Source organism: Schistocerca nitens, chromosome 12 (genome assembly GCF_023898315.1).
Source record: "Schistocerca nitens isolate TAMUIC-IGC-003100 chromosome 12, iqSchNite1.1, whole genome shotgun sequence".
NCBI classification, from domain to species: domain Eukaryota; kingdom Metazoa; phylum Arthropoda; class Insecta; order Orthoptera; family Acrididae; genus Schistocerca; species Schistocerca nitens.
Genome location: NC_064625.1, coordinates 33,202,301 through 33,215,180, shown reverse-complemented (window position 1 = coordinate 33,215,180; position 12,880 = coordinate 33,202,301). Strand labels below are relative to the sequence as shown.

Genomic DNA, 12,880 nt, shown 5'->3' with positions numbered 1-12,880 from the left:
TAGAATATCATGCATGTTATACCAATTGCACAAGCTGATATTCACACAACAGTTGAAAGATGACAGAATCACAAGTCAAAGAGAAAGATTCTATGAATTACCAGCAGGTGGCATGGCAGTAGTAAACATACAGAAATACAATCATAACATATAAAGCATAAGGAAGAAGTTACATCCATGGAGTACACAAAACAATGCAATATACACTACTGGTCAAAAGTTTTTGATCACGTATCAGGGACTGATGACCTCAGATGTTAAGTCCCATAGTGCTTAGAGCCAAGCCATTTGATCACCCATCACAACTATGGATCTGCAATTAAAGCAGATTTAGGTCTGAATATTCTATCATATCCCCTGTCTGATAATAAAGTAAGTATAAAGATGTAAAGACTAACCACCTCTGTTGTGTATTTGACTGGTTTTTCACATAGAAGAGTGTTGATGAGTATCCATGACAACACTGACATGCCTTTACATAAGATGGTTGCATTTGAATAGGTCTATTACTTTTGACTGTCTGTGTAGCAATCGGTTCGCATCAGTTTGCAGTATATTGTGATTGTCTAGCTGTGTGTTTGTATACCTGATCAGGTTCATACCATATTACCTCCTAACAGGACAGAAGCAGGAGATTGGAATTGGAAAACTTGCAGTAATTGTAGTCCTGCATCGCAAATGTTATTCTAGTGGGATAATAGCAACAAAAGTTTGCATAGTCACGTCTAAAGTGGTGTATCTATTGCAGTAGTTCGAGGAAACTGTTGCCAATGCAAGTGTTTTGTGATCTGGAAGAACCTGAGTAACACCATACGAGGAAGATAGGTTCATACGTATACTGAGTAAATGTCAGAGGATGTGTACTGCACCTGAAACTCATGAGGAAGTAAATAGTATGTGAGCTGGTGCAATCTCTGTCTCAGCATGGAATGCCGTGTTCATGAACAAGGTTTAAAGACGTGCATAGCGGCCAAAAAACCTTTATTACACAAACAAAGTGAAAAAATGGCTATGGACACAGCAATATAAAAACTGAAGTGTGCAGTAATGTTCCAAAATGTTATTCACAGATGAATCTTGTGTTTGAAGTGTTTGGAAGCCACGTAAATGTTTGATTGTCAACTTTGTGGAGAACATATGAAGGGTCAGTGTGTAACGCCAACGGTGAAGCATGATGGATTGCCGGTCGCGGTGTGGTGGTGTTTCATGGGTGATAAAGTTGGTGATCAATTGAGAATTAATGGAACATTAAAGAAGAAAGAATGTCTGCTTGGGGGATGGGGACCAAACAGCAAGGTCATCAGTGCCAGAAGAAGGAAGGATATCACCGGATACTGATCAACAGTGCACTTTCATCTGGCAGGAGGCTTATATTCATTGTAGGTTTGCTCTGCAGAAGAGCAATCATCTCAAACATGCTTCTAAATTGTGCAAAAGGTGTGTCAGTAGAAAAGAGAAATATGGCAAACCAAGGAATGTGATTTGGCCAAGTCAGTCATCTAATTTAAATTGCTTTAAACTTTTATGGTATGAACTCAACAGGAAGGTCAGAAAACTGAAGTCATCTAATCTTGAAGATCTATGGAATAATTTACAATGGTTTTGGTCTGCAATATGTGCAAAAAGACTACAAACTCTTACAGAATGCCAAAAATTTGTGCAGCTGTTCTGAATGCAAAGGCTGGATCCTTTGAAGAGGCTAAAATCTAAAACATATTTGGTTCAAATGGCTCTGAGCACTATGGGACTCAACTGCTGTGGTCATAAGTCCCCTAGAACTTAGAACTACTTAAACCTAACTAACCTAAGGACAGCATACAACACCCAGCCATCACGAGGCAGAGAAAATCCCTGACCCCACCGGGAATCGAACCCGGGAACCCGGGCGTGGGAAGCGAGAACGCTACCGCACGACCACGAGATGCGGGCTAAAACATATTTATTGTGTTTAATGATAGAGAGAAAATATTTATTTTGTTGGTCTATTTGATTTACTTTATTTCAATGAACAAACATATCATACAAAGTTTCTGCCATGGGTGATTGAAAACTTTTGACTGATAGTGTACACAGTTTTGTATGGAGTCACATGAGCTGCATAATCCAGACTGTTGTATACTGGAATGACAAAATTTGTTTTACAAAAAAAGTTAGTGTTTTAAAAATTGCTTTCATTTTAGATTTACAATTTTATAACAATTTAAGAGGAAGTATTGTTTATAAACTATATTACCCTACTGCATATAAAGTCAAAACATCCATAAGGTAAGTTCAATCAACATTCAAATGATGAGAGTACAGAAAGAATTAACAAAGTACATGACATGTTATATGTAGGTAATAAAAGGGAACAAATTTTGCATTCTTAAAATACCATATACAGATCACTATATTGCAAATTATTTTTATACACTTACTCATTACTTAATTTCTAGTCTTACTAGTAGTTTATTACACCCAGAGTAGACCTCAACCACCACATTATTGTAGCATCTTGACCATGTGTTGTACAGTTGTTGATCTACAATACTATGATTTGTATATGGTATTTTAAGAATGAAGTATTTTTATTTAAAAAAAATTAAAAAACTGTAAAATGAGTTTTGCTGTTCCGTTACACTCTTGTTTGGATTACGTGGTTTATGTAATTACATACAAAATTGTGTATATTGCATTTTTTGTGTACTCCTTGGATATAACTCCTCCCTTATGCTTTATATGTTACGATTGTATTTCTGTATGTTTACTACTGCAATGCCACCTGCTGATAGTTCATAACATTTTTGCCTTCACCTTTGACTTTTGATTCTCACTAGCCTTTCATCTGTTGTGTGAATATGAGCATGTGCAGTCATTGCAACATGCATAATATTTTATGTAAATCTTGTGTTTTTGAGATGCTAATGTATCACTTTCTTCAGTACTGCACACATGATGGAGTTTTGTTGAAATATATTTGCACAAGATATGTTGTATATGTCCATGTTGTGCAAATGTGTACCTTATATCTGACCTCATTATGCTTGTATTTTCAGTCTACATGCTATACAGATCCAATGATGGCAACTTAGATTTGCCGACACTGGTCATCGTAACTGAAGCAATAATTATTGATCTTGACTCTTGAAGTTTTGGCTTTTGTATTTCATATATCTGTTAACAGATAGGAATTTTTGAAGAAAATACCTGCCTCTAGCTTCTCTCCCCTGAAGGCTTCAAATCCCTACACAGTCAAGTTTCCAGTGAAAATTGCACTGTTGTCAGAAATAAATTATCCTCAGTAGTAATGAAATAAAATGACTTTAGCACTTTAGCAGTGAGCTGAACACAAGTAATAAATAGAAGAAAATGTATATGTTTGATAACAAAATGAAGCGATGGAAATCTAGGGTGGAATAACAATGTGGAAAGGATAGATTATTACTTAGCATGTGTATGTGAGTTGTGCTTGTGTGAATCTGTGTGTGTTCTCTTTGTGTGATGAAGGACTTAATCTGAAAGCTGAATATTTCTAGCAGTATTTTTTATTGTGCCTGCCTGTAACTCCATGCCTCCTCTCTACCATTTCCAGATTGCTGATTACAAAATTAGGTATTTGTGTTAAATGCTTATGAGGAAATTAAGTACATATTTGTAAGATAGAAAGGGCATTATTGGTTTTCAGTAGGTTATCAAGCCAATGAATTCCATGATTATTTCTCCTCCCATATTTCAGCAACTGTTCTCTTGTTTTATAGATGTAATTTGGTTGTAGTGTCATTTAATTATATTGTCTCTAAAGTAGCTACATAGATTATACCACTTTTAGCTCCAAAAGATGCCGATGAGAATTCAGAAGAAGATGAATACGACTATGACGACCCATTCTTGAATGATGCCAGCTCAGACGATTACGAACCTACCGATTCCGGTTCCGATGTCTCCGCATCCGAGGGTGAAGAAGAGCAGGATTTGAAGAGAATGGAAAAGGAGGCTAAGAGGTTTGTCCGAGGCAAGCGGAAACACTGAAACTGTTTAATTTGCTAGAGTACAAATTTTTACCATCTGTTATTTACCGTGTCAGAAATTGTCTTGTATAGAAAGAGTGCTTCGTCAAACAGTTTTGTCATGTCTTTTGTAGTACAAACTTGTATTGATATTTTGTCTAAGATAATATTTGCAATTATATATTTTTATGGAAGCATAATTTTCAAATAATGTAATTATTTAACACCTGAATAAGAAGAGTGTTAAGGATAATTACAGCACTGGCCACAAAAGCTACAAGGGTTGTCCAATAAGTAAGTTCCCTGTATTATTTCTCTGTAAAATGAACATGCCCCTGACATGTAACGGCTGGCGACTTTGACTGGTATGTCTTGAGAACTTGAGAACACAAATACCTGCTTATGATGCATACTGCAGCATCTTATCCGTATGCTGCCAGGTAGCATGAAGTTACCACTGGAAAGCATGTACGTTTGTGATCTGCACTCTGTTTTCCTTTTTGCTCCTCCCACTGCAAAACAACTATCTGCTGTCGATATCTGTCAGGAGTTAACCTCGATTTACGGGGAAGGCTGCATGACCATTTGAACGGTTTTGTGAATGGGTGCGAAGATGTGGATGACGAACGTCACACAGGGTGGGGGGGGGGGGGGGTTACTATAGGGACATGAGATGTTGCCATTATTGTAATTCACAATACTGTGGAGGAAGATTGTCACATTACCGTTGACAGCATCCTAATGTAGCTACCTCCTGAGGCTACAGTTGGATGTGTGTCCATTACAAAGGTTCTGACGAACCATATTTATCACAGCACAGTCTCTGCAAGATGGATGTCATTGTTGCTGAGTGATGTGCACAAGCAAGCAATGGATTCAGTCAGAATGTTTCTGGAAATATGTCAGAGAGAGGAAGATCTGCTCTTCAAGCAACTTGTCTCTAGGGACGAGACCTGAATCTATCATTCAATTTCGGAGACAAAATGTTTGGGGCATATTGTGGAAGAAAGCTGGTGAAAGTGTAAAGATCACACCCTTGGCAGGGAAAGTTATGGCAACCATCTTTTGCGTCTGTCAGGGATTTTGCTTCTTCACTACCTGCCTTGCAGCACCATAATGAATGCAGATAGGTACTGTAATGTGTTGAGGAATTTGTGAGCTGTTATCAAAAGAAAATGCCCTGGACTTTTGTCTCGCAAAGTTCTCTTCCTTCGTGACGATGCTCGGCCTCGCACAGCTCGGATGACCCAGGCAGAGCTCGGAAGATTCGAATAGGAAGACGAGGAAGTGTTCCCGCGGCCTCCATATTAACCCCCAAGTGATTCTGACACATTTCCCCAACTCAGACGTCAGGCATTGACAGTGAACAGCTGGTTACGAGCACCGGACCTGACCTAGTATAACACTGGTTTGGAAAAATTTGTGTCACATTATCAAAAAACCTTGCAAAACATGGCAACTATGTAGAAAAGTAACAGAATCATTTTACATTTCAACATGATAAACTGTGTGTAAAGTTTTTTTTTATAGAATAAGCATACTTAATTGTTGTTGTTGTGTTCTTCAGTCCTGAAACTGGTTTGATGCAGCTCTCCATGCTACTCTATCCTGTGCAAGCTTCTTCATCTCCCTGTACCTACTGAAACCTACATCCTTCTGAATCTGCTTAGTGTATTCATCTCTTGGTCTCCCTCTATGATTTTTACCCTCCACGCTGCCCTCCAATACTACTGAGGATAATTTATTTCTGACAACAGTGCAATTTTCACTGGAAACTTGACTGTGTAGGGATTTGAAGCCTTCAGGGGAGAGAAGCTAGAGGCAGGTATTTTCTTCAAAAATTCCTATCTGTTAACAGATATATGAAATACAAAAGCCAAAACTTCAAGAGTCAAGATCAATAATTATTGCTTCAGTTACGATGACCAGTGTCGGCAAATCTAAGTTGCCATCATTGGATCTGTATAGCATGTAGACTGAAAATACAAGCATAATGAGGTCAGATATAAGGTACACATTTGCACAACATGGACATATACAACATATCTTGTGCAAATATATTTCAACAAAACTCCATCATGTGTGCAGTACTGAAGAAAGTGATACAGAACATGTCCTACCAACCGATCCCTTCTTCTAGTCAAGTTGTGCCACAAACTCCTCTTCTCTCCAATTCTATTCAATACCTCCTCATTAGTTATGTGATCTACCCATCTAATCTTGAGCATTCTTCTGTAGCACCACATTTCGAAAGCTTCTATTCTCTTCTTGTCCAAATTATTTATCGTCCACGTTTCACTTCCATACATGGCTTTACTCCATACAAATATTTTCATAAACGACTTCCTGACACTTAAATCTATGCTCGATGTTAACAAATTTCTCTTCTTCAGAAACGCTTTCCTTGCTGTTGCCAGTCTACATTTTATATCCTCTCTACTTCGACCATCATCAGTTATTTTGTTCCCCAAATAGCAAAACTCCTTTACTACTTTAAGTGTCTCATTTCCTAATCTAATTCCCTCAGCATCACCTGACTTAATTCAACTACATTCCATAATTATTGGACTCTATTTATACTTTGAACTTGATAACTGAAGGCATCTGCATTATTGAAAAGTTAATAACTTACAATCAGTTCATTGAGGCACAAAATACACAACAGGATGGCAGTACTGCAGTTTGCCATTGATAAAGTAAGTCATTTTCTATAAAGTAGCAGCGTATTATGCCCCTTAGCTTTTCCCATTTTTACTAATAATGGAAGCACATGGTCACCTATTTTACTCAGCCTTTAATTGTATGAGGGGCATTAAATAAGTAACACAACTTTTTTTTATATATATAGAGATTGGTTTAATTGAGAATTCCAAATACCATACTATTCCTCACTCTTTTGGCTACAATAACCTTTTTTACAATATAATCTCCATTCAGTGCAAAAATCTTACACCACCTCAGTGGGAGGGCCCGTTTGCCCACATGGTACCACTCTACTGGGTAACGTCAGAGCCAATGTCTTGGTGCATCAGTAACCTCCCTGTCATCCTCCCACTGCTTCCCACGGAGTGTGTCTTTCCTCGGACCAAATGAATGGAAGTTGAAAGGTGCGAGATCTGGGCTGTAGGATGGATGTGGAAGAACAGTCCGATGACGTTTTGTGAGCTCCTCCCAGGTGTGCAGACTTGTGTGAGATCTTGCGTTGTACAAGAGAAAGAGAAATTCGATTGCACTTCTGTGGTGACAATCACGCTGAAGTTGTTTCTTCGATTTCCTGAGTGTAGCACAATAAGAGTTGATTGTTGTGCCATGGAAGGAGGACATGAAATAGAATGACCCCTTCAGAGTCCCAGAAAACTGTTGTCATGGCTGTTTTGGTGCTAAGGGTGTCAATTGTCAATTTGAACTATTTTTTTTTTTTTGGGGGGGGGGGGGGGCACAAATTGCCATTCTGCACAAATTGCCATTCTGTTTTCAGTTCGAAGTGATGAACCCACATTCTGTTGCCTGTACCAGTGTTTGACAAAAAATTATGACGATCAGCCTTGTAATGTACAAGCAATTCTGCACAGATGAGTCCTTGCTGCTGTTTATAGTCTTCTTTAGGTGGCAAGGAACCCAGTGGGCTCACACCTTTGAGGACCCAAATGGTGGACGAGTGTGTCCGCACTACCGACGGAGACATCCAGTTGAGCAGCGAGGTGTTCGGTTGTCATCTGTCGATCACTTCGAATGAGTGTCTGCTCATTTCAACATTGCAGGAGTCACGGCTGTGTGAGGCCGACAGGCACACGGGAAATCGGACAGGTTTCCACGACCTTGTTGCGATGGTGGCATGTGCCTCACCCGATGACTCACTGTGCTTTTGTTCGCTGCCAGGTCTGTGTTGACATGCTGCGAGCACTTTTGAATATCTGCAATGCTCTGGTCTTCCACCAAAAGAAACTCAGTGACAGCTCTCTGCGTGAAATGCACCTCTCATAGACGCCATTTGGAAAGCTCCGAGTAGTGCCACCATTTACTGGAACTTCACGAAAATATAGGGGCTGCAATTTCACAATGTCTCACAACAAATCCCATATTTTTTCAATGTAAATTGGCTGATAAAAAAAGTGTGTTGCATTACTTCTGAACACCTCTCATAGTACATACTTATATGTAATAAACGCCAATCTAGTACAATGCATTTCTCAGGTTTTTTCATGAAGTCTAGTTTAAAGGTTTTATGAGGCTGTGGAATACAGTAGCAGAGTATGAGCTGTCGAGCAGCAACGTAGTGCAGCTGGCTAAGGCAGTAGGCTGTAGGCTGGAAATCTACCTGGACAGACCCATTCACGTAATTTTCTCCCCCTAATCTTTCATCAAACACTTGTATCTCTTTTCTTCAGAAAGGAAAAATAACACATTGCACGACCAAAAAAAGTGAAACACCCAGAAGTGGAAGAAGAAACAGAACGAAGCTTCACAGGTTTAGAGGGTATGTGGTGTTATTACACTGATGAAAATATCAAATCAAATTTACAAAGAATGTAGCAGTATGAGCTCATTTATCAGCGTGAATTTGCATACACTCTGGCCACTGTACCCTCTCCTGAAGCAATCTGGCCCACAAATACTGTAACTGGTCCCCGATATCCTGGATACAGGCAATGTGGTGGAGTTGACGTCCGAGCTGGTCCCGCACGTGTTCTGTCGGGCACAGATCGGGGGAGCTAACTGACCACGGAAGTAGGCAGGCAGTTCGTAAAGACACGTGACTTATAGGTGAGCATTGCCCTTTAGAAAAATGGCATCACAATACTATCCCATAGGAGAAGGCTGACCAGATTTCAAAGAGAAAAAACTGGGACACTTATGTTTATTCTTTATACTTAATTTCATTACTACATTTATGCCTACATTTCTTGCCACTTACTGTGATATTTTGAAATCGGTAATAGGCCTATGAAAATGCAGCATCTGAAATACCCATAGCAAGAATGTATTTCTTCATCTTGTGAATTGTAATGCAACATGTAGATATAGTTTCTGCAATGTTTAGTTACTCACTAGGTACTTAGGAACAATTTGTTAGTTCGAAAACTACGTAATATTGCTAATATTACTAATATTAAAGATTTCATTTGACTACAGACTGTTAGGGTTGGTTGGTTTGGGTTATAAAGGGATCAAACTACAGTGTCATCAGTCCCTTACTGTCAGGGAAAGTGTGCATAGGTGACAAACACTATTCGATAAGCACTGCTAACACTCAGCACATCACTCACATTCTTCACAAAATTAACTTATGTATGGTGGCAGGCCCGTTAGAAGAAATGGTTAAAGTGATGCACCTTTATATCTCCTTAGGTTTTAGTTTTACTTGTCTCAAGGGCCATATAGTAGAAGGTAAGCAAGTTAGAGGTGGGGGTAGGTAATGCCTACACTTTTCTTTTCAACATATCTCTTACACTTTCTTTAGGCATAAAGTGAGTTAAACTAAATGCGATAGTCTTATACATATATTTCTATACCATTCTATTTATAGGAAACTTGTTTTTCACAAATATTTAATTAAATCAGAGATATTATTGCGTGCATTTTGTTTCTTGATTAAAAACTGGGACACTTATGTATCCCAAAAGATTTTCTCAGAACACCAGGACATTTATGTGAAAACCTTCTATTGACGATTTTGAACCTAGAGTTTCCATTGTAATTCTGTCATTTACGTACTTGTTGATGGTGTGTACATGTACAAAGTTACACTGACACTCAACCATGTCTTCCGGGTGCTTTGCTTTCCTTCTCAGACAGTGTAGCAATGATAAATCATTGTGGATTATTTGTAGCTATGTATAACAAAGAATTGTGATGAAATAGTAATTTGCTCATTGTTACACTCATTAGTGTACATAAATACAGTGTATTTTATTCAAAGCAGTATGACTTTACCGTGAGATATGCATATACAGTTTTCAGTATAATCTTGATGAAATGGACCTTTACTTACTGATACATTTGTGTATGTATCATAACTACAGTGTTTATTTTTTAAAGCAAGACTGCTTTAGCCTGTGCTCTCATACTGTATTCGACAGGCTAGTATAACTTTGAACCTCAGTTTCTTGAAACTGTTTGAGAAGCGCATTGTATGGAGCAACTTCTGTTAGTGTAAGTTGTCAGGTTTCAGACTTAATGGAAGGCTTTCTCTGCATTGATTTTATTTTGTGCGTATTGGTGTTTGATCTACATACCATGCACCCTGCATTATATTACATTGGTGGTGCATCTGCTATTGTGTAAGTATGCACAGAGTACGTAGTAGATGATATCAGACCATAAAAACACAGTCTTTGTTGGTATAGAAAATAGAATTATGTATTTTGGTATGGTTCTCAACCCACTGTTTAAAAATATGTTTTACAATCTAGGACTCCCTTTACTGAATACCCTGAGTAACTTTTCACATGAAATTGTTTGTGACATGTTACATGTAAGTCAAGTCAGTAGCACCAGTCTCTGTCATTCAGGATTTTGATGTGTACCAGTAACCCTAGTTGGAGGTGACTTTAACCTGCCAACTATAGACTGGGATGTCTATGGATTCATTGTGGGGGGTACAGACAGACAGTCATCGAAATACTTTTGAGCACGTTTCCTGAAAATTACCTTGAGCAGCTAGCTTGGCAGCCCACATTCAATGGAAATATCTTAGACTTTGTAGCTACAACTAGGCTGGACCTTACCAACAATGTCAGTATACAAATGTGGATTAGCAATCATGATGTCATTATAGTAACTATGATTGTGCAAATTAATAAATCAGTCAAGAAGGCTAAGAGAGTGTTTCTGCTAGACAGAGCAGATAACCAGTTATTAACATCTTTCTTAGACAGTGAAATGGCATCACTTGGTATCAGTAAGATGTAGAGGAATTATGGGCAAAGTTTAAGCAGATTGTAAATCATCATCTGGAGAGTTACATGCCTAGTAAGTGGATAAAGGATGGAAAAAACCCTCCATGGTTTAATAAGAAATTTTGTAAGGTGCTGAGGAAGCAGGGACTATTGCACTCCACGCTCAAATGGGGACACACAAACAACAATGAGCGAAGCTTAGTGGTGATTCGTGCATGTGTGAAAAGATCTATATGCGAAGTATACAACTACCACCGACACACCTTAGCAAAAGATATGGCAGAGAACGCGAGAAAATTCTGGTCGTACGTAAAATCGTTTAATGGGTCTAAGGCTACCATTCGGTCCCTTGTTGGCCAGTCTGGTGTGGCAGTTGAAGATAGCAAAACAAAAGCTGAAGTTTTAAATTTCATGTTTAAAAAATCGTTCACAAGAAGAACTGTACAAACATACCGTCGGAGGGACGCCCTTATGAACAACATAGAAATAAGCATTCTTGGCGTAGAGAAGCAGCGTAAAGATTTGGAAACAAATAAATCATGAGGTGCGGATGGAATCCCAGTTCGATTTGACAAAGAATACTCTATGACATTGGCTCCTTACCTGACTTGCATTTATCATGAATCCCTCACCCAGCACAAAGTTTTAAGTGGCTGGAAGAAAGTGCAGGTGACTCCAATATATAAGAATGGTAAAAGAACAGACCTGCAAAATTACAGACAAATATCCCTAACTTCTGTTTGCTGCAGAATCCTTAAACACATTCTCAGTTCAAATATAACAAACTTTCTTAAGGATAACAAGCTTATGTCAACAAATCATCACGATATTAGAAAGCATTGCTCTTACGAAACTTAGCTTTCCCTTTTCTCACATGATATACTGAGAACTGTGGAAGAAGGGCAGCACACAGATTCCATATTGCTAGATATCCAGAAAGCATTTGACACGGTGCCCAATTGCAGGCTGTTAACGAAGGTACGAGCGTATGGAATAAGTTCACAGATACGTGAGTGGCTCAAAGACTTCGTAAATAATAAAACCCAGTATGTCGTCCTTGATGGCGAGTGTTCATCAGAGACAAGGGTATCGCCAGGAGTGCCCCAGAAAAGTGTGACAGGACCACTGTTGTTCTTTATATACATAAATTATTTGGCAGACAGGGTGGACAGCAGTCTACAGTTGTTTACTGATGATGGGCTGATGTACGGTAAGGTGTCGAAGTTGAGTGACTGTCGGAAGATGCAAGACAAATTAGACAAAATTTCCAGTTGGTGTGATGAATGGCAGCTAGCCCTAAATGAGGAAAAATGTAGGTTAATGTGGATGAATTGGAAGAACAAGCCTGTAATGTTCAGATACAGTATTGCTAGTGTCCAACTTGACACAGTCAAGTCATTTAAATAACTGGTTGTAATACTGCAAAGTGATACGAGGTAGAATGAGCATGTGAAAAGTGTGGTAGGGAAGGCAAATGGTTGACTTCGGTTTATTGGGAGAGTTTTAGGAAAGAGTGGTTCACCTGTAATGGCGACCACATATGGACTCTGGTGCAATGTATTCTTGAGTGCTGCTTGAGTGTTTGGGATCCGTAGAAGGTTGGATTGAAGGAAGACATTGAAGGGCTCCTAGACTTGTTACCAGTAGGTTCGAACAAAACTTAAGTGTTACAGAGATGCTTCGGGAACTCAAATTGGAATCCGTGGAGGGAAGACGGCGTTCTCTTTGGGAAACACCATTGAGAAAATTTAGAGGACCGGCATTTGAAGCTGATTACCGAATGATTCTGCTCCCACCAACATACATCACAGGTAAGGACCAAGAAGATAAGGTATGAGGAATTAGGGCTCATGCGGATGTGTACAGTCAGTCATTTTTCCCGCCCTCTGTTTGGGAGTGGAAATGACAAGTAGTGGTACAGGGTACCATCCACCATGCACCTTACGGTGGCTTGCGGAGTAGCCATGTAGATGTAGATGTAGATTGACAGTTAGT

The 12,880-nt window shown here is 39.0% G+C and overlaps 1 protein-coding gene across 1 annotated transcript in view; it reads left to right on the top strand.

The window, feature by feature from the left end:
- The window catches only part of LOC126215069 (aprataxin and PNK-like factor), an 80,417-nt gene extending 76,242 nt beyond the window's left edge, over window positions 1-4,175 (top strand). Inside the window, exon 5 of the mRNA XM_049941717.1 lies at window positions 3,809-4,175. Within this exon, the coding sequence (XP_049797674.1) occupies window positions 3,809-4,008 (200 nt within the window). The 3' untranslated portion in view covers window positions 4,009-4,175. The remainder of the gene's footprint in view (window positions 1-3,808) is intronic.
- The last annotated feature ends 8,705 nt before the right edge of the window (window positions 4,176-12,880 follow it).